The sequence below is a fragment of the Megalops cyprinoides genome, chromosome 15, assembly GCF_013368585.1.
Source record: "Megalops cyprinoides isolate fMegCyp1 chromosome 15, fMegCyp1.pri, whole genome shotgun sequence".
NCBI classification, from domain to species: Eukaryota; Metazoa; Chordata; class Actinopteri; order Elopiformes; family Megalopidae; genus Megalops; species Megalops cyprinoides.
Genome location: NC_050597.1, coordinates 18425375 through 18446474, shown reverse-complemented (window position 1 = coordinate 18446474; position 21100 = coordinate 18425375). Strand labels below are relative to the sequence as shown.

At 43.4% G+C, this 21100-nt stretch overlaps 1 protein-coding gene across 1 annotated transcript in view; it reads left to right on the top strand.

Moving 5' to 3' along the window:
* LOC118790344 (cilia- and flagella-associated protein 46) overlaps window positions 1-21100 on the top strand; it is a 72976-nt gene that overhangs the window by 23124 nt on the left and 28752 nt on the right. Inside the window, 26 exon segments of the mRNA XM_036547253.1 lie at window positions 408-561; window positions 1009-1220; window positions 1431-1550; window positions 1837-2007; window positions 2193-2341; window positions 2616-2714; window positions 3599-3692; window positions 4359-4508; window positions 5204-5404; window positions 5592-5698; window positions 6152-6334; window positions 6476-6611; window positions 8141-8338; window positions 9256-9480; window positions 9811-9930; window positions 10186-10365; window positions 10682-10861; window positions 11330-11427; window positions 12867-12943; window positions 13525-13718; window positions 14135-14241; window positions 15536-15612; window positions 17098-17265; window positions 19167-19246; window positions 20098-20158; window positions 20574-20609. Of these exon segments, the coding sequence (XP_036403146.1) occupies window positions 408-561; window positions 1009-1220; window positions 1431-1550; window positions 1837-2007; window positions 2193-2341; window positions 2616-2714; window positions 3599-3692; window positions 4359-4508; window positions 5204-5404; window positions 5592-5698; window positions 6152-6334; window positions 6476-6611; window positions 8141-8338; window positions 9256-9480; window positions 9811-9930; window positions 10186-10365; window positions 10682-10861; window positions 11330-11427; window positions 12867-12943; window positions 13525-13718; window positions 14135-14241; window positions 15536-15612; window positions 17098-17265; window positions 19167-19246; window positions 20098-20158; window positions 20574-20609 (3577 nt within the window).

Sequence of the window (21100 nt, the reverse complement as noted above, 5' to 3'; positions counted from 1 at the left end):
TACTCTGGGGAGCCAAGTCTGTTATGTATATGGATGATAATGAAATAGTAATGGAATCTCATTCCTAAAGGGAATTTATTATCGAGGAACTAAACAGCAGTGCTGAGTCGGACATATATTGTACAATTGAACAGTGGCTATAAATAACACACAAGTCCTGCTTGGTGTACCAAACATATCAGTTTTGAGTCTGGGGAAAGACAGGGATTACATACTGTAAGGAAAAAAAAACTTTCCAACTAACTGTTATTAAACTAACTATATTTAAAGTATTTTCATGTAAAGTCTCTGTGTAGAATTTCTTTAGAAAACACTTCAGAAAACTGTTTGCATTTTTTTCTTATGAGATTGGTTTTCTTTTAGGACTGAAGCAAAGTTAGTGTGTAATGTAGACTGCTCACTCCTAGAGTCCCAGCAGCCTGTGGCAGAAGATTGAGTACCTGCTGGAGTTCGGTCAGTGGCTGTACTGTACCCACTTCCCCATGGCGGACGCCCTGCACCAGATCCACTGGGCAGAGGATATGCTGCTGCACATGGAGGCTGGGGATCAGCAGGGCCAGAGTACTGTACCCATATGCTCCTCTATATGCATACACACTCCCTCTCTGGACCCACATAATCTCTCTATACCCACATACTTCTCATATACCCATACACACTCTCTCTATACCCAAACCCTTCCCTGTTTTCCCGCACACTCCCGTCTATGGCCCTTAGTCCCTCTATACCCAAATACTCTGTCTGTACCCCCACACTTCCCTAAATACCCACACACTCCATTATATATGTGCACACTCCTCTCTATACCCACACAAGCCCTATATAACCATACTCTTCCTCATACACCTGTTTACTTTCACTACACTATCACATTCCCTCTATACCCTTCACTGCCTCTCTTTACCTATACATAATGTGTCACAAGCAGTTTAATTGCTTTTGTTTGTATATGTGTGTGTGTATGTGTGTGCGGGTATGTTTATATGTGTGTGTGTTTTCCCTTGGTAGTGGAAGCGGAGTTGATCCCTGTGAAGTGTGAGCCCCAGATTGGTGTGCGGGGTGCAGTTTCCACCCCGTCACTGTGTGAGCTGAGGGACGTGAGGCGGCTGGAGGGGCTGGTCAGAGCCCACACCCTGCTGGCCACCATGCTGGGCGGGGCCGGCCCCCAGCACCGGCAGCACTGCCTGCTGGCCTACAGCTGCGTCCTGCGCATCTGGCAGGTAAACACCACCCGTCTGTGAGCAGACAAATAATGAAACACAGGAAAGAAGTGGAGAGGTGTGTGTGTGTGTGTGTGTGTGCTTGTGCGTGTGTCTGTGTGTATCTGTGTCTGCATGCATGCATGTGTGTGAGTGAGTGTATGTGTGTGCACATCCGTCTGTGTGTGTGTGTGAACTTCTTCATATTCTTGTGTTGTACTTTCCCTGCAGGTGTCTTTGGTGACAGCGGGTGAAGTGATCAGGGAAGTGGCAGAGAGTGTGCCTCTCCTCCTTGCTCAGGCTCCACCATCAGCAACATCAAAGAAAGAGAGAGGGAAGAAATCTAAAGAGGTTTGAATCAGGGGCCTTTCTTCATGGGCTTTCAAGCCTAATAAATGTATGGTTCACTTCAGAGTCATCCCCTTCCAGACTGTCAAAAAGCCTCAGATGCTTGCTACGTACAGGAGCCAAAAGAATGTCAAGCAGGACAGTGTGGGAAACTGCTCCTAACTGTAACTGCTGTTCTTGCTGAGAGGGGTACTTAAGTTTTAGTTGATTCATAAAGTCTACTTTAACTGCTGATTAATGGAAGTTATAGTTATGCATAATACAGTCATCATCTCCTGTCCTGGTCCAGCCTCCCCTTCTCCCTTCAGCTGAGGAGAAGCCCAAAAGTAAGGTTCCAGTGGACGTCCTGCCCACCAGCCCAGAGGAGTGGGCCCTCTATGACTGCCCCCAGGAGGTCCGGCAGGCCTTCAAGCGTGACAGAAGCCCTTATTGCATTAACCAGCAGAGCTTCAGCAGGCAGGCGAGTCTCAGATTATTCTGTTCAAACAGACCCTGTCAGGCAAGTCTGGCAACACACTCCTCACCCCCACTGACAGTCATGGTGCCCTGGCCCGCTCTGCCGCCCTGTCACCTCATCACCCTGTCACCTTGTTGCCTTGCCCTGATCGACGCTGATGTTGTGTCGTTGCTGTTTGACACTGTCAGACTCAGACGCTTTACTTCCTGGACCTGCTTGTGAAGGAGATGAGGTCATCGGGTCTGACCCACCTGACGCTACCCGTCCTTCACCTCGCTGAAGTTGTCGCCCACGACCTGATGGACAGCACGAGTCTCTCTGACCTCTACTCTCTCAAGTAAGCATCTCTTTCACACCCAGCCTTCCTCAGTGTCCTTCTGACGCCTCTTCAAACTCTGCATTAGCTCAGCAGTCTCCATAGTCTATGCAGTATTGTCCCCCATAATAAGTGTCAGTTCCCTGTTCCCACTCTGTATTGTTGAGTGCACAGAGAAGGGTCAGAAGGTTTAAATACATCAGAGATCAAACACTCACTCTTCCGGTAGTGCTTTGGTCTTGTTATTTTTTTGATACAAATTAATTCACCCTGTATTCTGGCTCGTTTCCCACAGGATTTCAAGGACCTGCTCCCAGCTGGGTTTGAACGCGCCTGCGTCATACCACGAGAAACGCGTTGGCCCAGCGTTCGTCTACGAAGAGGAGCGGATGATGTACGTGCCAGCTGTAGTTTTACATCCTGCTTTGATAGGATAGGCCGAAGTAGGGGCGGCAGAGTAGCATAGTGGTAAGGAGCCGGGCTCGTAACCAAAAGGTTGCCGGTTTGATTCCCCACTGGGGCAGTGCTGTTGTACTCTTGGGCAAGGTACTTAACCCATAATCGGCTCAGTAAATATCCAGCTGTATAAATGGATAACATGTAACCAAAAAAAAAGTAAACTATGTACGTTGATCAGCATAAGAACATCTGCTAAATGCCAGTTATGTAATGTAATGAAGTCAGGGTAAGAATGTGTGATGACCGGAAAGGCAGTGGGGACACAGTGACTGGGCGCTGCCTAAAAAATCATTCAAGCCTATGTGATCATCCAAAGCTCAGTCAATACAAAATCCAAATTCTATAGCTATGCTCATCAACAAAGGGCAAAAGTAGCAGCAGTCTGGTGTAGTAGTAAGGAGTATGACCGGTAACTGAAAGGTTGCTGGTTTGATTCCCCGATGGGGCACTGCTGTTGTACCCTTATGCAAGGTACCTAACCCCCAATTGCCTCTGTAAATATCCAGTTGTATAAAGGGATAAAGTTGTAACCTATGTAAGTCGCTCTGGATAAGAGTGTCTACTAAATGACAATAATGTAATAATGGTCTGCCTACCATAATTAGCTATTGTAAACACGAATCGGTCATGTCATTATTTATTGGCTACACAGATATCACTATCCAGGGCGACATGGATAGTGTACATGGTTTGTGTTTTTCAGTTTGCTTAGATGTACAGTTATCTGAAGTCTTTACTATGGCATTAGGCTTTTTAGTTTTGTGACTTTATTGCTTGTGAGATGTGGAGTTCCCTAAAGCGAACCTGATTTGTTTGAAGGTGTCGGAAAGCCATTGCTTTGCTGAAGCAGAAGGGCCGCTCTGAGATGAGCCGTGACAGCGGTTGGACAGATGGAACTAGAGACTGCACTGAGGTATAGATGGGGTTGACTCAGCTCTACACTGCATGTACTGCTTTTGTACTGTATGTGGGAGTGTTTATCTGAGATGAGCCCTGACAGCAGTTGGACAAAGTTGGAGGCCACACTGGGGTACAGATTGGATTGACTCAGCTCCACACCGCATGTAGTACTTTTATACAGTACCAGTCAAAGGTTTTGACGCACCTACTTATAGAAGGGTTTTTGTTTCTTTATATTGTTGTCCACATTTTAGAATAATTGTAAAGACATCAAAACTATGAAATAACACAAAGGGAATTATGCCATGACTAAAGAATATTTTTGGCTACTTTGAAGAATCTAAACTATAGGATTTTTAAGCTTTGGTTCATTTAACACTTTTTAGGTCATTGCCTAATTCCTTTGTGTTATTTCATAGTTTTCATATTCATACATAGGCATCACTTCAATTCATATATAGGCATCAACTAAACATAACTGTTTATATTTGTCTGAGAAACAAATTTCAAGCAATTAAGCATAAGTCTTTAGATCAAAATGTCTTTGAATTCATGTTTCTGATTGTCTTAATCAGTTGTGTCCAATCTTTTGACTGGTACTGTATGTGGAATGGACTGCTGTGGTTAGTTTGAAAATTTGTAAATGCAAACATTGTTTCCTTTGTCTTCCTCCCTCCAGGCTGTAATGGACAGCATCAGTCAGGCTGGCAGGAAGCTGAGTGGACCTTGTGCGCAGGACATCTGGCTTGGAAAGGCTGAAATATTACTCGATATGGGTCAGTACCAGCCAGCCAGAGTTTTGCTAGCAGAGGCCCACTTGGTTGCCAAGGTGAGTGAAGGCCATAGTACCTTACTTTTAGTCATTTTGCTTCTTTTTAATTTCAGTGTATTTGTGAGTTTGAATTGAATTACAACTTCTGTTGCACTCTTGGCCGATGTCCTTAACCTGAAGTGACTCAATAAAACATCCAGCTGTATGACTGGATTACATAACAATTGTTAGCGAAGTTCTGGCTCACTGAGCAAATGTTTGTGCATAAAGTGTGTGGTGTGTATGTGTAAGATGTGTGTGATGATTTTATGGGGTGTGTTGTAGATTTATACAAGATTTGTGTGGTATACAGAACCGTTCAAAAATTTGAACACACCTCATTGAATGCATGTTTCTCATTATCTTAAAAGACATTTTGATCTAAAGACTTATGGTTAAATTCTTGAAATTTGTTTCTTAGACAAATATAAATAGTGACGTTGATGCCTATGTATGAATTTCTTTACAAAAATAAAAAAATTTACATTCTAAAAAATATTTTTTGGCTACTTTGAAGAATCTAAAGATTTGTTTAACACTTTTTTGGTCACTGCATAATTCCATGTGTGTTATTTTGTAGTTGTGATGTCTAACCCTAACCCTATTATTCTAAAATGTGGAAAATAGTAAAAATAAAGAATACTTTTGACTGGTACTGTATGTGTGCGGAGTATTACATTTGTCTCACGTACCTGCTGCGGTTTATGCCATAGGAGCTGAGAGACAGGTTTGCTGAAGCAAAGAGCTTGCTTCTCCTCGCTGTGCTGGCCAATAAGGAACAGAACCACGACCAGGCGCTGGCTCTGCTTGGGGAGGCCCAGAGCATCGGCGGTGACAAGGACTTCTGGCACCGTGTGACCCTGTGCCTGGTGAAAGCCACTATGGGTGGGGCAGGCCAGGATAAGGAAGCACAGGTACTGTGAACCTGCCTCTCTTTGTAGTAGGCCTATTAAATGGGCATATATGGACAGACTGTGGTGTGTTGTTAAGGTGTGATCATGCAAGGACAGACCCATAGACCTGAGAGAACATGGATCAGTGCAGTTCTGTTCCCTCAGTAAACCTCGGTTCAGTGTGAGTGAGTGTGTTTGTCCTTAACAGGCATGTCGGATGCTGGAGCACACTGCTGCTGTTCTGAGATCAGCGCTGGAGGAGAAACCAAACAGACGTCCAGTTCTGAGATTCTTGGTAGCATCCCTGGACACCGGGTGAGTTAGACCCGTATTGATGTTACACATCAAGGCACATTTCCAGACATCATAACCAGCATTTGTTTGGCAGAGGTCTGTGGGTTATATATCCATTGGGTCACTGTCCTGTCACTGTTGATAAAAATCATAGAATGACACGATGAAGATCATGTGGAAAGAGGGAGTCACTTCACGTGGTTACCTCCCTCCCACACTGATACAAGCAAACAGGTGTGGCTTCAAAGAAAACACATGCATATTGGTTTACATTACATCACATCATGTATTTGCTTAGCAGACACTCCTTTTCCCAGGCAACCTCTGTGACTTATACTGTACACATTATTCATTATCTATACCAAATCAGTTTAAATTCCTTGGTCAAGCAAATACTGACATACCTTAGTTCAAACCTGCAACTTTGTTTGACATGTCAATTCTTTTCCTAATCTTTGCTGCCACCTGCTGCAGGAGAGCAGTATTGCAGGTGCAGTCCCTAAAGTTTCCTGCATCTGGAGTAGTGTTGCACAGCAAATCTGTGAAGACGCTGATGGCAGCCTGTGACACACTGAGACAAACTGCCAACGAGTTTTCCCAGTTGGGATACCAAGAGGAAGGGGCAGAGGCTTTACTGGAGCAGGCCAAGGTGCTTAGGTGAGTGCTTTTTCCCACCTCCACCTGCCCGTCTGTCCATCCCTCCATCTCTCCATCCCTCAATCCATGTCTGTATTCACTCCTCTGCTATTCTTTACGGATTGTTTTTAATGTTTGTTCCTATGTCATGTTGCACTGTAGAATACTCGCCAAACACACTGACAACAAGGAGGTTAAACAGCGCCACCTTCTGGACTCGTACTTCCTGATGCATCAGGCTGTTAACATAGAGGAAGAGGTGATGCTGACGGCCCTGAGTTTGCTGCCACCTCAGGAGGTAAAATTAGCCTGCCTTCTCTGTTTTATACCTCACTTATAACAAACTACGAATGCACTAAATCCACGAATAAATACACGAAAAAGCTATTTGTGAGAGAGCTGCCATCTTCTACCCAAACATAGTGTGCTGTGGGGAACATCAAAGAAGCCATATATCCTGATTATTTGCAGGACGTTTCCCTTTTTCAAAAGAAAAATCATTCAGAAACTTAGATAAACTAGTTTTAATATATTCTGCTATGTTTTATACATGAAGTGAACTACTGACGTTATGTTTATGCAGTTCAGAAGTAGCACAATGAAATTCCACACGCTCAGGTGTCTCTAGGAGTAGTGCAATTTTGTCAGAAACTTTTCAAGTCATATTGTTGAAGGGCTCAAGATTGCCATGCCACACTGGTACTGCTAATTTAACAGTTTAATTCTTTTCAGCCAATTTTGCGTCATACAGCCTCATTTCCCAAAATGAGTGTTGTGGTATGGAGCTCAGAATGAGAACTCCAGTATAAAAGCAACCCAGGTCTGAACGAGTGAAGCAATGAAAGCATGCTTTGTTTGTGTGCTTTCGACTATTACTTCATTTTGTTTTATAATGGGCCCTGGGTCCATCTGCTAGTTTGAGAAATCCGGGCCTAGTCCAGGTCAGTGGAGCTTTACACTCTTGGCAGCAGAACAGAATTCAGTTTGTAATTCACAAATGGATAAGGTTCTAATTTAAGATGCATCTTGGCTCAACTTTGAACAGGAAGGTTTCATCTAGATTCTAGAATCCAGGCATGAAACAGTTGTTTAATTTTATTAGTGCTGTGACTTATTGATGTGCATTTCATTCATCCGAGTACATGCTTCTAAAAATAGCCTGCATCACAACAATGAAGCTGAAAGCTTCCAGAGAAAATGCAGATAAATATAACTTGGTTTAGTTTTTGCTCTGATGTAGCTTCGACCTGACAATAGATGGCGCTCGTATCACTGTTTGTAAAACAGAAAACTAGTGCACTAGCACATTTGCATGTGATGTGAGTTAAGCAGGGTTTATATAAGTCACACTGGAGATCCACAATAACACAGGAAAAAAAGTGCTTGTACATGACAGTGGATGACACTTTCATCCAGGAGTTAAATATACACACTGATTAATGTCTTGAGTTATTATGTCCACAGTTACACCTTCTGCATGCTTTCCACATGCTTTTTTTGAATCATGACTTTACTGACTTAGTAGACTCAATCAGCATACCATATGTCATTGTCACCATTCTGTAAGTTAGTGCAGTTGGAGTTTTCTGGGTGCAAATAAGGGAAGGTACAAGGGCATTCTCTGCCCTGTGTTCAAACCGCTATGTAAAGCGATAGTGATTTTGCCTGTCTTTTTCACCATTGCTCTTCATTTTATCAAAGTGAATTCATTGTATATCCAAAATGTTTTTGTAAATGTCATATGAACCAGATTTGGTTTCCTGCAGTTTAGCTGAGAGCAGATGAATTACAGCACATTGCTCATTGAGTGTGTGTACTTTCTGTAAGACTCGAACCCTCAGCCTGCCTGCCATGAGGAAGCTGGCCCGCTTCAGACTGGCCCTGGTGGGTCTGGCACTGGACATGCTGGAGCAGGTGTGCGTGGAGGAGAAGGAGCAGGCCCTGGCCCGGGACAGGAAAGCCTCCGTGGAGAAAACGGTGGAGGACTTTGTGCGGAGCACACCCGACCCGTCGTCTCTGCGGCAGGTGAGTGTCGCTCTGGGAGGTATACGGGCTGATTGCATTCCAGACAAAAACATCATTAACTGCAGTGGCTCTGCACCCAGTCTTCCATTACGCTGTAATTTTGCAGTTGTGATGGGCTTTTTTCCAGAGAGAAAGCTCAACTCTTGCAGAAACGAATCAATACTGTCAGTGATCAAATTTACTGCTTATCCCTGGAGGACCCCTCCTCGTGGGTCTGAACCCTAAACATGATCGTTGCGGGGGAGAGGAGGATGTGAGTGGAGAGTGATCCCTCCTATGGTGCCATGTCACAGCTTGAGCAAATTTAATTACCAGACAGTCCAGATACTGCACACAGGCAGCATGTCCTGTCCTGTTTTTTTTTTCTTTTTTTCTTTTTTTTTTTGCCAGGACAAATTTTAGACCCATGTTTGACTTCTGCTGCGTTCCATTTGAACTGGGAAGTCAGAATTTCCGAGTTCCCAGTCGGAAATTTCAACTGGAACACCCCCTGAAGTTGGATTTCCAGCTCAGAAAGTCGGAAGAACCTCACCAACCCCGACCTCAAAATCCAAGATGGCTGCTCTGCGCATCAACAGAACTGAAAGCTGTAGTATTATACTGTTTATTAGCACTTCTGTCTCATTTGTGTCTCATTAAATCAGTTGTACACACAGTACTGTCTAACGTCTATCTGTGGACATGTTGCTACGGTGTCTGTATGCGTAAAATACCGCGTAATGCGTTATCAACTGGTATTGCTAACAGGGGCTAACAATGGCTAACATAACAACAAAGGTTTTCCTGGAGGCGTCCATCTTGGTTTTCCAATGCGGTCAACTCGGGTGCGACGTCATTCCTAGCTCCGACTTCCAACTTCCAAGGTAAATGGAACACAGCATTACATCCAGACACATTTTTTTTGGCTTATACCCCAGGAGTGGCTGAGCACAGGCCGAACCCTGGGCCAGGTGGTGCTGACCCAGCTCCAGACTGTGTTCAGTCTCAGTGCGGAATGCGCGGAGACAAGAGCCATGTCCCTGTGCATGATGGGAAAGTGCCTACGTCTGCTGGCCGTACAGAGGGACCCCCTGCACCTCTCCACACAGTGGGATATTGGAGCCAGGGTGATGACACCTCCATGCACTGCTAATCCAGGAACAGTGAGTGCGGTGATGGAGATGGAGATGGTGATGATGGCAATAATGGTGAAACTGGTGATAGTGATGATGACGATGATGATGCTGGAGATTGAAGCTAACGATCATTAGTCATGGACTAATACTGAGAATGAACTTTATGCAGTGTTTTCAGTGTTTTGAAGTTTAATTACATATGCCGTAGATGACCTTTTAAAAAGGTTGTGCTCTTTTACAACTGAGAGCTTCGACAGCATTAGCTTTTTGTATTTGAGCTTTTCTGTAGGGTTTTGTAACTACAGTGTCAAAATGCAAATGCAATATTTCTCAAATTGAGAATGTCTTTTTCTTCAGGAGGAAATCAAGATGGAGCAAAAACAATGCTCACGAGAAAAGGAGGAGAGGCCGGCGGAGAATAATGAGCCAAAAGTTACAGAACAGCGACAGAGTCCATCCATGTCTGCTGAGTTGCAGGTGTCTTGTCTGAGCTTTTTCCTATCCTAGCATGCTGCTGGTATCTTTAGTTCTTTAACATGGGATGTTTTTATCATGAGCTGGTGTTGGTTGAGTCTCATTATTGCCTGTATCTCTGCAGTGCGTTATTCTGGGTGTTTTTATGATGAGCTAGCCATACTCATGTACCTATCAGAGTAAAGCAGTTAATTGCTAGCTGTAGTTACCCTGAGGTGGAAAGCAGTCTGTCTGTGGCTGAACTGATTTTGTCTCCAGGCAAGGCGGAGCACAGCCCAGCAGCTGTTGGCCCAGGCGAGTGAGACTCTGGCCCAGGCTGTTGGCCTGTGTCTTCAGCACAAGTTAACCCCTGTCCTGACAGAGGCCTGCCTCAACATGCTTGAGTGTTACGGCCAGTTTGACCCCAGAGCCGCCAGTCAATATCTGGCCTTGTACCAGGTACACTAGATGAGTTTGTGTGTGTGTGTGTGTGTGTGTGTGTGTGTGTGTTTGTGTGTGTGTGTGTGTGTGTGTGTGTGTGTGTGTGTGAGATATTGAGAAAAAGAAAGAGAATACATGAGGTTGTATGCAGCGTTGTGCGTTTGTGAGAGTTTATATATGTGTGTTTCTAAATGTGTGATAATGGTTTTGTGTGTGTGTGTGGGTGTGTGTGTGTGAGGAAAAGAATGTGCGTGTGAGTGTGTGTATCTGTGAGAAAGTGTGTGCCTGTGTTTCTGTTTGAAGCCGGCTCTGATGTAGGTCAGTTGTTTTTCAGAGCTCTCGCTGCTGCGCTCTGATGGGAGATGTGCTGAGAGCAGCCAGCGCTGACAGCAGTGTGTCCCAGCTCTCCGCCCTGCTCAACCTGCACACTAATCTGCTGGCTGCGAAGCAGGAAGGGGAGGGAGCCAGCAGCCTGCTGGAGGCTACCGAGAACACACTCGCTCACCTCTCCAAGGTACGGCCCTGCAGTGCCGCCTGTGTGTCCTCAGCTCTGTAACAATGCCTGCGTGTTTCCTCAGCTTGTGTGTGTCCTTAATACGTCACTACTGGTGTCCTATGCCACTGTCATGGACTCACGTAGGGTTTGGCTCAGTGATAACTCTCTTCATCTTCTCATGTTTCCCAAGAACACCTATTGATGATGATTGATATACACACTTGTTCACCATACTTGTTTGACACGGGCAGCAGTGTGATATAGTCTTACAGAAATGGGTTTGTACTTTAACCAGAACTCTTGTACAAAGTCGTGCCCTTGTTGTAACCTTGAGTGTTGTTCTTAACTTGAGATGCACCTGTAAATATTCAGCTGTCTTAATGTTTGATGTAAGCTATACAAACCATCCTGCATTAGCACCAGTATGTTGGATGTAAGCTATACAAGTCATCCCGAGTTACGTTTTGTTCCTTGGTTTTTCAACAGGCTTACACCCACCTTAGCATTAATCCAAATCACCTGAGCATTCTGAGTGAGCTCCCGTCCAGCTTCAAGCTTCTGCTGCTCCAGCACTCTCAGGATGGGTATGTGGAGCTTGTGTTTGCAGAACTGCGTGAAGTGTTTTAGGAAAGCAGGGAGTGGCATACACCTTTCTATTCAAACAAGATCATATAGCATCCCCAACTAATTCCTGAAATACACTGCATATCCCACTAGAGGGAGCCATCCATACCTGGATTCATTTCAGAAGGATTATCAAGAGCAGTTCTGTGTTATTACAGTAACATATTGCTGTCAGGTCTTGTTCGCTGAGCTGACACACTATCTCACTCTCACACACACTCACCGCGAGAATCTCCCATGTTTCAGCACACGCTGGATTAGCTTTTCTGAACCTAAGCATGACCATAGGAGATATTATAACAAGCACAAAGTAAAGTTGCTGAGGAGAAGCCTATAGCCTGTTGAACATAAGCTTTAACCTCAAGCTCTAGATTTAACTGTCCGTCATCCGCTCTGCTCTACACAGACTTTACATAGTAACCATAGAAACCATAAATACCGCGGTTTTTGCTCAGAGCACTGGTTTTTTGAAGAAATTCGACGAAATCCTCCTGACAAAATTCGACTGAAAAATGTGCTCGCACAATTAGAACCACAGCAAATTCAAGGCAAAGCTGTCAAAGAATGTACCCATTTATTCTACTTACTGTGCCTCATTTCACCTTTTTAAATGCCCGACACATTTCCAGGAACTCTCCTGTGACTGTCAAGGCTATAGGGATGCCATTTTCTAAGTTAACATTTGGTGACGCTCACAGCTGGGACCTCAGACCCAACCCTGCATGTGTAACATATCCACAGATCCCCTCTCTTGTAAAGCAGCTAAAATTGCCCAGCCCACTGTTCTGTGGCATTATTATTATTGATTTTTTTTTTCATTTCATTTCATTTCATTGTGAATCAGCCTTGCATGAAGGCATGTTCAGGACATGGATGACACATGTAAAGATTTTATGTAAAGATTTTAGTGTATCCGAGTACACCAATAAAAGACAACTGAATAATGATTAAATATCAATTTGTCTGTTTCCTCAGACTTTAACCGTGTTAAGTGAACCAGGCTAAAGTGTAGCTTAAAAAAGATCACAGGAATGATCTTTCTCATTGAGGAAAAAGCTCAGTCATTCTGACTGTGAGGGTCAGTTATTGCCCAGCTGTACCTTGACAGCTCTGAGTAATGGTACTACTTTGCCTCTGTTTTATGTGGACAAATTGACCAAGATTAGCATCACATTATACTGTACTTGAAGAATTTATCACAAGTTGCACCACTCTCAGTACCCAGTCATTAAAAAAGTTATCCTGTTGATCAGCAACCTCTGTTACCTTCGAATTAGCTGCATTGTGTGCCTGGGCTGATATGAATGGTGCTTTATTTTCCTTAAATGAGCCTGTCATACAAAATGTGTAATACAAAATGTATCTGGATGTGTGACTAAATGTGCACATTTCCCTGCAGATCTGTCCTCTATGGGGCCTTTATAGAGAAGGCGAAACCAGCTGAGAGCCATAGAGGAAAGGGAACTCAGCTCGCTGGTAAAGTGTTTTTATTTTCACCTGTATGATGTCTTTCAGGTGATTAGGTGAAGAGATTTTAAATTGTTAACACTGATTATTAATTGCAATGTATTCCTGTACAACAGTGTTTGTTGATGTTGATAAGCTGTAATCACAGCCAGACATCTTCATGCTTTCAAACAAATACCTTGATGATTTCACAGAAGTTAAATAAACATTGGCTGGCCTCTTCAGATGATGCTGTGCATGTAAATTGAATATCTACAGTGAGGAGATCCATGCTGAGAAAGAGCAGCATACTAAAATTGATATTAGACTTCCCATGGTGCCATGCTGTGGAAGGCTGTTTTTCCGTTGCATCCACACCAAGGTTAAGCAGCTTCTCTGACACAAACAGGCCCCGTTTTCAGACCCGGAGCTCAAAGCAGCAGGCTGCATAATGATGCTTTTTAATTTCCTTTCCTGGGACTTGTTGGATCTCTGGCTAGCACGTGTGAGGAGGCCGGTGCCAATATGGAGGGAGCGAATTAATAAGCTATGCTGGCAATGAAGGGACTGGTTTCTCTGGGATCTATTACACCTGCCCTTCTGTGCAACAGGTGTGCTGGTCAACAGCAGGGTTGCGAAGGTCAGCGTTTGCCCAGAAACTCTCACCAGCCTCCGGGACCGTGCCCGCTCCTTCGGACGGGAGACGATGCAGGCTCTGATCAGGGACGAGATCAAACGCGATGGCGCTGGGGGCGCGCCGTGGGGCGACCCCGCGCCTGGCGGACGAGCTACGGCGGCACTCTCGGTGAGCAGTCACAAGCAGATAAATTTCATGTGACATTCCGTGCCTTTCATGCAGCACAGCCATTTACCACCACCATGCTGCTCGCTGGCGCAGAGCGGCAATCATTGCCGTTCAGCTTCACCCCAGCCCCGTTCCTGTCAAACAGCAAACCCCCGGAGGAAGCACCAGGGACTGCAGTAAACTCTTAAATAGCGGACTGACAGAACACTGTGATTGGCACGAGGATCACATACCGTATCAATCTGCCACAGAGCCCAACTTTTTGTGCAAACCCAACTATGTCCGAAAATATATGGGGGAAATTGCATCTTTCATTTATATTCCAGACTCAGCTTGACAGATGGCTTTATTTCACGGAATGACGTCTTATGCCTTGTAATCTTCTTTGTTTTTGTGTTTTTTTTTTTCATTCAAAGGAAAACGGGGCAGAAAATGAAATTGCATCTCATTTTGAGGCTATTGTGCAAGAGATGGAGGGGTACCTGCATCCCCTTCTTTCTCAGTTTGCCCTTTCCAGTTTAAGGTGAGTGAATGGGGAGCTTGACGCAGTGCCAGATTTGTCCGGTGCGATGTTTTCACCACTGAAAACCAGACTAGACTAGGACTGTAATTGAAGATGATCCAGTTTTTGGCCTCTAGCCATGGCGAGTGCTGGGAAGATACAGGCATGCATCCATGACTCATGTAACAAAAGCCTATGTTCCTGGGCAGCATTTCCCAGCCCTGCACTCCGAGTTATTGGTGCCATTACACTTTGAACGGCACATTTTTATTTAGAGGGTTTGAAAGCCCAGGAATTTCAAGAGTAATTTGTTAACACTAATTAGTATTCAATGAATGGCTCATCAAAGCCTGTCAAATAGAGTTTATGTTGAACAAAAGCTGGCATACACAGAGGCACTCTAGGACGAGGGCTGGGAAATGCTGTGCTTGGTACCTGGCACATTTATAACTGTGGTTAAAAAGCCGGGCTTGAGATTCTCCTCAGTCTTTTGAGGGTGTGAACAGCTGTAATGTCTCCTGACAGGACTCCGTCCCACTGCATAAGGCTGCAGCCGCCCAGCTAACCTTCTCTCAGGTTGTGGGCCTCAAAGGGAACTTCAGCTGGTCTCGTCTTTAAACTCTAGCATACATGAATAGCTGCTGTTTCCTTCAAAGAAGAAGTGGGGCAAACTGCTTCAGAGCAGAAGGTGGTTTGAAATTTGATTTTAACTATGTTGACAATGTTGACCTCCCCCCAGACTAATCTAAGGGCCCGTATTGTTCTTAGAGATACTCCACCTTTTGAAATCTGGGATACTTCACTACACTGCATACACGATTTAAATGACACGAAGGAGATACACCAAGGACACTGACCACAATAGAATTCAAATTATGTTGGGTTTTGCGCACAAGAATCATTCAGAGATGAAAATCACACATAAGTGCCCTGCCCGACTTTAAAGGCAATTTAGAACACAGCTTGGAGCTACATATTTCAGCAGTCTCAGGAGTCAGGGCTTTACCTTGACTTGTATTAATATCTGTAATGTGTCTGAGGGGGCCCAGCCCTGTCACAGTGGTTGTGAGAGGTGTGTGGGAAAATTAGTTCTGCCTTGTATGTGTGATTGAATGGCTGGAGGGTGTCTGACCTTTACCAATCAGGAACGATGCTTAGCGTGCTGCCACTTGCAGTATTCAGCTGTCAGTCAGACAGCATCGCAGGCTAAAGATCCGATCTCTCTTTCAGCGATCGCACGGCACCGTCAGTGGCTCCATTTGTGAAATGCCCGGGTTGCAGCGTGCCGATCCAAGTGTCTGTCTCTGTCATTCAGGTTGCAGTCCCCCACCTTGTCCCAAGCTGAGTGCACTAAGCCCAGAGACAAGGAAGAGAGATCAGCGAGCGATAAAGGTATGTACCACTCCCTCACCCAATGTTCCCCATAGAGCACTAACTCAACAGGACCCAGGAACTGAATCTGGTCTGATCCAGAGCTGCTTGGTCCCAGCCTCCCAGCTCCAGGTCCAACACACAGACATTCTACCAGTGTAACCAGGCTATGAGGCCTGCTTGGTCTGATTCAGGTCTTCATTTAATACTCCTTTACTTCACTTTCAGCACAGAGTATGACACTTGCATAGAAGTTTAAACAGGTGTAGAACCTGATAGAACGGTAGATACCGTTGTTTAGTGGTGCATAACAGTGTATACCAGGAGATTTTCCGGCCGCTTCGGTGTTTGCTGTCAGAGATGAAAATGGCCACCTGAACGCCCCTAATCCTGACTTCTATGTCAAGTGATGCATTAAAGGACATCACCCAACATAGCCACAGTGCCATTAAGGCTTGTTGGTGTGTGGCTGTAAGTAGATGGAAAGGACTGCACACCCTCTGGTGCATGTATTTAAGACACGTGTTTTACAGATTTAAGATTTTCAGTGCGATTGGCCACTTAACATATCAATACACTAAAGCAATTAGGACAATAGTGATGACATGACAACATTGTAAATCCTTCCTAAGGATGGTTCATCTTTCATAAGGATGATTTTTTTAACAATTTCATTTCAGTTTAGCCATACCTATGTCTGCTCCTTCTCATCGACATCAGAGCACAGATATACCGAGAGACTTTAAACCACAACATGAACCAGATCACTGGAAGGGCTTTGTTTTGTTACAGCAGAATTGTCAGCAAAGCCCTACTTGACTCCTCTAGTGCTGAGTAGTAATCACAGACCGTGTGAAGGAATTAGGCGCAGACCAGCAGACTGGCTCACAGCTGAAGTATGTCTGCTTTCCAATGTCCATGCCAAAGATGTTCCTGTTTACATTTCAGCTGATTATGGTTTTATTCACAAATACAGCTTGCAGAAAATGTATTCTGTTTATTATTTATACAGTATTATTAGGTAGTAAATTGCTGTATGTCATACATTCTGCATAGTATTGATAAACATGTTATTACTTTTTTAGTCTTCTTCCCATTAAAATATAATTGCTGAGAATTTATTTAAAAACACTCATGGTTTGATATCCACTGAGTGTTAAACTCGCACATTGCCAAGAAATACAGAAACCAGCATTTGAAATGATGACTGAGAATGTGGTAGAAATGATTATCTGTAATGAAAAAAATACATTCCAAAACCAGTGCTTGAAATTATGACTGAGAATGTGGCAGAAATGTTCTACCTTAATTAAAAATGTTACATATCAAAAATGAAAATGCGCAAGATGAGTGCTCTAGTGGCTGTGTATGTCATACACTGTGTGCATGTGTGCGCTGTCTGAGCAGCAGTGTTGTAGTAACTGCATTCTGCATCAGAGCAGCAGTGCTGTAATGACTGTGTGCTGTGCATTGGAGCCGTCTGCTGTATGTGCTGTGTCTCTGCAGAGCTCTCTCCGGTGGACTCAGGTGCGAATGTAGTTTTGCTGGTGGACAGGCTGCTGATGGAGCTGCCTCTCGAGGCTCTCAGTGTCCTGCAGGAGGAGGGAGTGAGCTCTGTGTCCCGGGATTTCTCTCTGCAGCTTCTCCACTCACGGCTGCAGAAGGAGGACCCAGGTGAGTGCCAGAGAGTGCCTGCCCAGGTTCATACCTTTCCAGGTGAAGTAATTCTGAGTCACTGGGTTGGTACCTTCTTTATTGGTACTTCTTTATACTGCTTCACACTGACCAGTACTCTGCACTGATTTCCTGACCACTGTCCTACATTGCTGATCCACATTGATCCCATATATTTCACTGAATGCAAGAGAAACGTCTTTGCTTTGTATGAGTTTTTAAAATGTGATATTGATATACTGTACACTAGATGCAACATGCATACATTTTAAACTTGAATGAACTGAGCTCTTGGCATGTGGTCATGGAAGTCTTGTGGTATTTTAGTGAGGCTTAAACCCTTCCGGAAGGTTTGCTAATCTTTTTATACTTTTCCATCATATTTGCCACCCCCCCCCCCCACCCAAACACGATAAAATTTGAATACTAATGGTGTCTTATAATAAAATAAAGAGGAGAACTGTTCTCCTGATTCCTCCTCCTAATCTCTTTAAAATTCAGATTGCTTAAGTGCTTTTATTTATAGCGTGAGATTAATGTTTTTGAACATTATAAGCCCTATAATTTGTCTATCCTTCTTAAATTCACATCTCGGGCCGTTAAATTGTCTCTGGATCAAAGCCAAACCAAAGTGATTAGGACCTGGGTCCCCTTCGCTCAGAGTGTGGACTACGCCATCTCAGAAAGAGGAAAAACATAATTGAATCAGAGTGAAATTATTGTGAAATCCAGTGCAGATACAGGAAAGAGCAGCATCAATAGAATAATGCCCTGCTTCAGCTTAGCCATCCATGGCTTCTGTGTCACTCTCGAATGTGTCATTCTGTGTCATCACTGACATTTGGAAACAGTCGTCAAATTTTCAGTGCATGAGCCTGGCCCAAAGGTTAAACCACAGCAAATAAGAGAGCCTCCCTTTTTTATCTCCTTTAAAAGGATGATGCTTTCAGGTTGTATTTGATTTTCAGCAAATATTGGATTTTTTCAGCAACTGTAACCTCGCCCTGTGCTTTCAGAGGTTTTCCTGTTAATGCCTTTGTTTGAATGCTTGTGCAAATGATACCAAATAGCTGTTTATTCAGGCATTTCACAGTTGGGGTTGTATAAGGCTGTGGGACTTACTGTGGAGCTTTGCTGTGGACCATCCAGCAACACAAGCATATGCAGTATATGGGAATCTCTCACACTGCTTATTGAGACAGAACTTTAAAAAGCTTAAGCCCATTCTTGTGTCGCTTTAGATATATAAAGGTTAAAGCCAAATGAACGGCCCCCACTTCCTAAGGGAAGCAGTCAGAGAAGAAGGAAGAATTTACAGAATTACCCAGAATTCACAGAAATTGCATTTACTTTCCTCACCTGAAACCCTGCATTAGCATAATTTTGACATCTCTAGTTTACCATTGTGTCAAGAAGATTTAGGGCCTCAGCCCTTCTGGAGACGTGCAATTTGTTATTCTAAGCAGCACTTTGCATGGAACATGCATAGGATGAATATGAGCCGGACATAGTGATTTTTTTTTCTTCCGCAAGAAGGAAATGAGTATTTGCCTTTGTTTTTGTTAGTTTCTCATTTAAGCTCTTTCACCATGGTTTATCCTGAAGGTAAGGCTTTTTGTGCATTCAGATCGAATGGGTCAGTGTATGTCACAGGGTCTTTCTTTTAACTTTGGCATTTCCAAGTTTGCAAATGGGTGGCACATTTTGCAGGACAGATTGAAATTTGGAAAGTTATATAATTAATCCAGTATAATTAAGTTGGGACATTCATCAAATGTCATTGAGCTTGCAGGTGAGTCTGAAGATTATATTTTAATGTGTTTTTATTTTTTAATTTCTGCTGTGTCATTGAAATCCCAGAACTTGGGTTCCAGTTAAAATGTCGGTCCTGTTTGTTCCAGTTGAAAGTGATACCAGAAAAGAGCTCAGAGGAGCGAAAGGAGGGAGGGCGAGGGGAGATCAGAGCAAAGCCTTCAAAGTGGTAAGTTCCGCATGTTCATCTGGGCCTATGAGATATAGCACCTCAATTATTTAACTCCTCTTTCCAGCCTTTTAACTGCAGTTTTTCAATCACTGACATCATCTGTGGTCATAATTATTCTGCATTTGGAGTTCAAATAATATTTACATCTCTCCCTCTGGCTTGCTCTCTGACTCTCTGTTGTGCTTTCTCTCTTTGCTTCTGTCTGTTTCTCTTCTGCTTTCTCTCTCTCTCTCTGTCAATTCGGTTCAATTTCAATTTGCTTTGTTGGCATTAAATACATTTTGCAAATATTGCCAAAGCATGTTACACAATATACATTGAAATGAAAAATATAACATGTAAAGAACAACTATATCTAAACCAAAGCATATAGAGATTAAGTACTGATTTTAATTATTTTATTGATTCAAAATATTTTATATAATCTTTTTATTGTATAGAAAGCTCTGCAGACTTTTTGTTTTAATGCATTCACTGCCAGACCAAAGCTCCTTGGCACACTGATTTTCAGTCTAAGTTATGTCAGTGTGTGTTCTAGGATGGTGTTTTGTGGACTGAAGCAGTATCTGACTCCCTGAGATTTTGGATTTTGTAAAACTTTGTCTTTTTCTTTTTTCAAATTTACTGCCAGAGCCCTCTCTCTCTCTCCTTTTTTGTTGTCCCTCCCTCCCTGCTCTTTAATGCATGTATATGTGTTCCTGGACGCATCTGTGTGTTTATAGGTACCGTGTGTGTTAGCGTGGCAGAGATGCAATAACTCTGTTTCGGGTGTGTCTGTGTGTTCATAGGTACCGTGTGTATTTTAGCATGGCAGTGATTCACTAACTCTGTTTTGTTTGGTTACCCAGGTCCCCGTGAACCGTGTGCTACCTCCAGACTCCCTCCCTGTGGACACACACGGCTTCAGATGTATCCTTCAACCATTCATTCAGAAGATAACACATTTACAACTATCTTTTCAAACAAATTAGACATCCTCTTAGCTTTGCCGTGGCAGGTTGTACAGTATTTTCAACGTGCTTAACTCTTTTCAGTGTACTTAAGTCTGTAACTTCTGACAGTGTTTTGACATTTTACAGACCCTTTTTAAAGTTCTTGTGATAGGTGTAAAAGCAGATCCTAAATAAGGAACAGCTTAAAACTGCTTGGTAAATCTAGGCCAGGGCAATGGAAGTCACTCTGTGGCTCATGAGACACACTGTCTTTGAGAGCAGTGAGTTTCAGGTTTATGAAGTAAATAACTAATCAGGAACTAGTGGGCAAGGTTTGGAAGAAATGCCAGTAATTTTTCATCCAAAACACATTCCTATATGCAGCTCTGCAGATGTTATAGACCCTTACAATGAAGCAGGAGAAAATGGTAAAATACATACAATGGGGTGGCTCTGAGACCAGTAACTGATTTTATGTTCTGGTCAATATATGGGACTGTAGTCAATGTGTGGGTTAGATCAATTGCTACATTTTACTGTAAAAGACAAGATACCAATATGTCTGCTTAAATGAGTATGTCTAATGATGTCATGCTATTTAAGTAAACAGAAGGAAAATGTGTAACTATATCAGCACCTAAAATATACATGACTTTTGTTGTGGCCTTGTGGAAACAACTTTTATGTGATTTCAATTGGGTTTATGCACAAAAAAATAAGCTGGTGCTTGCACATTGCACAGCTTTTTTAAGCTCAGAAAATTTCTGTTTGTTATCATGTCCTCTCTCTCTAGATAAGCAGCAGCACTCTCCTAGATAAAACATGCTCTTGACGCACTCTGGTCTCAGTTATATAGATATAATCAGCTGCCGTTCTCTTACAGTGGATACCTTGGGTTATTTCCTCCCAGACTACAACA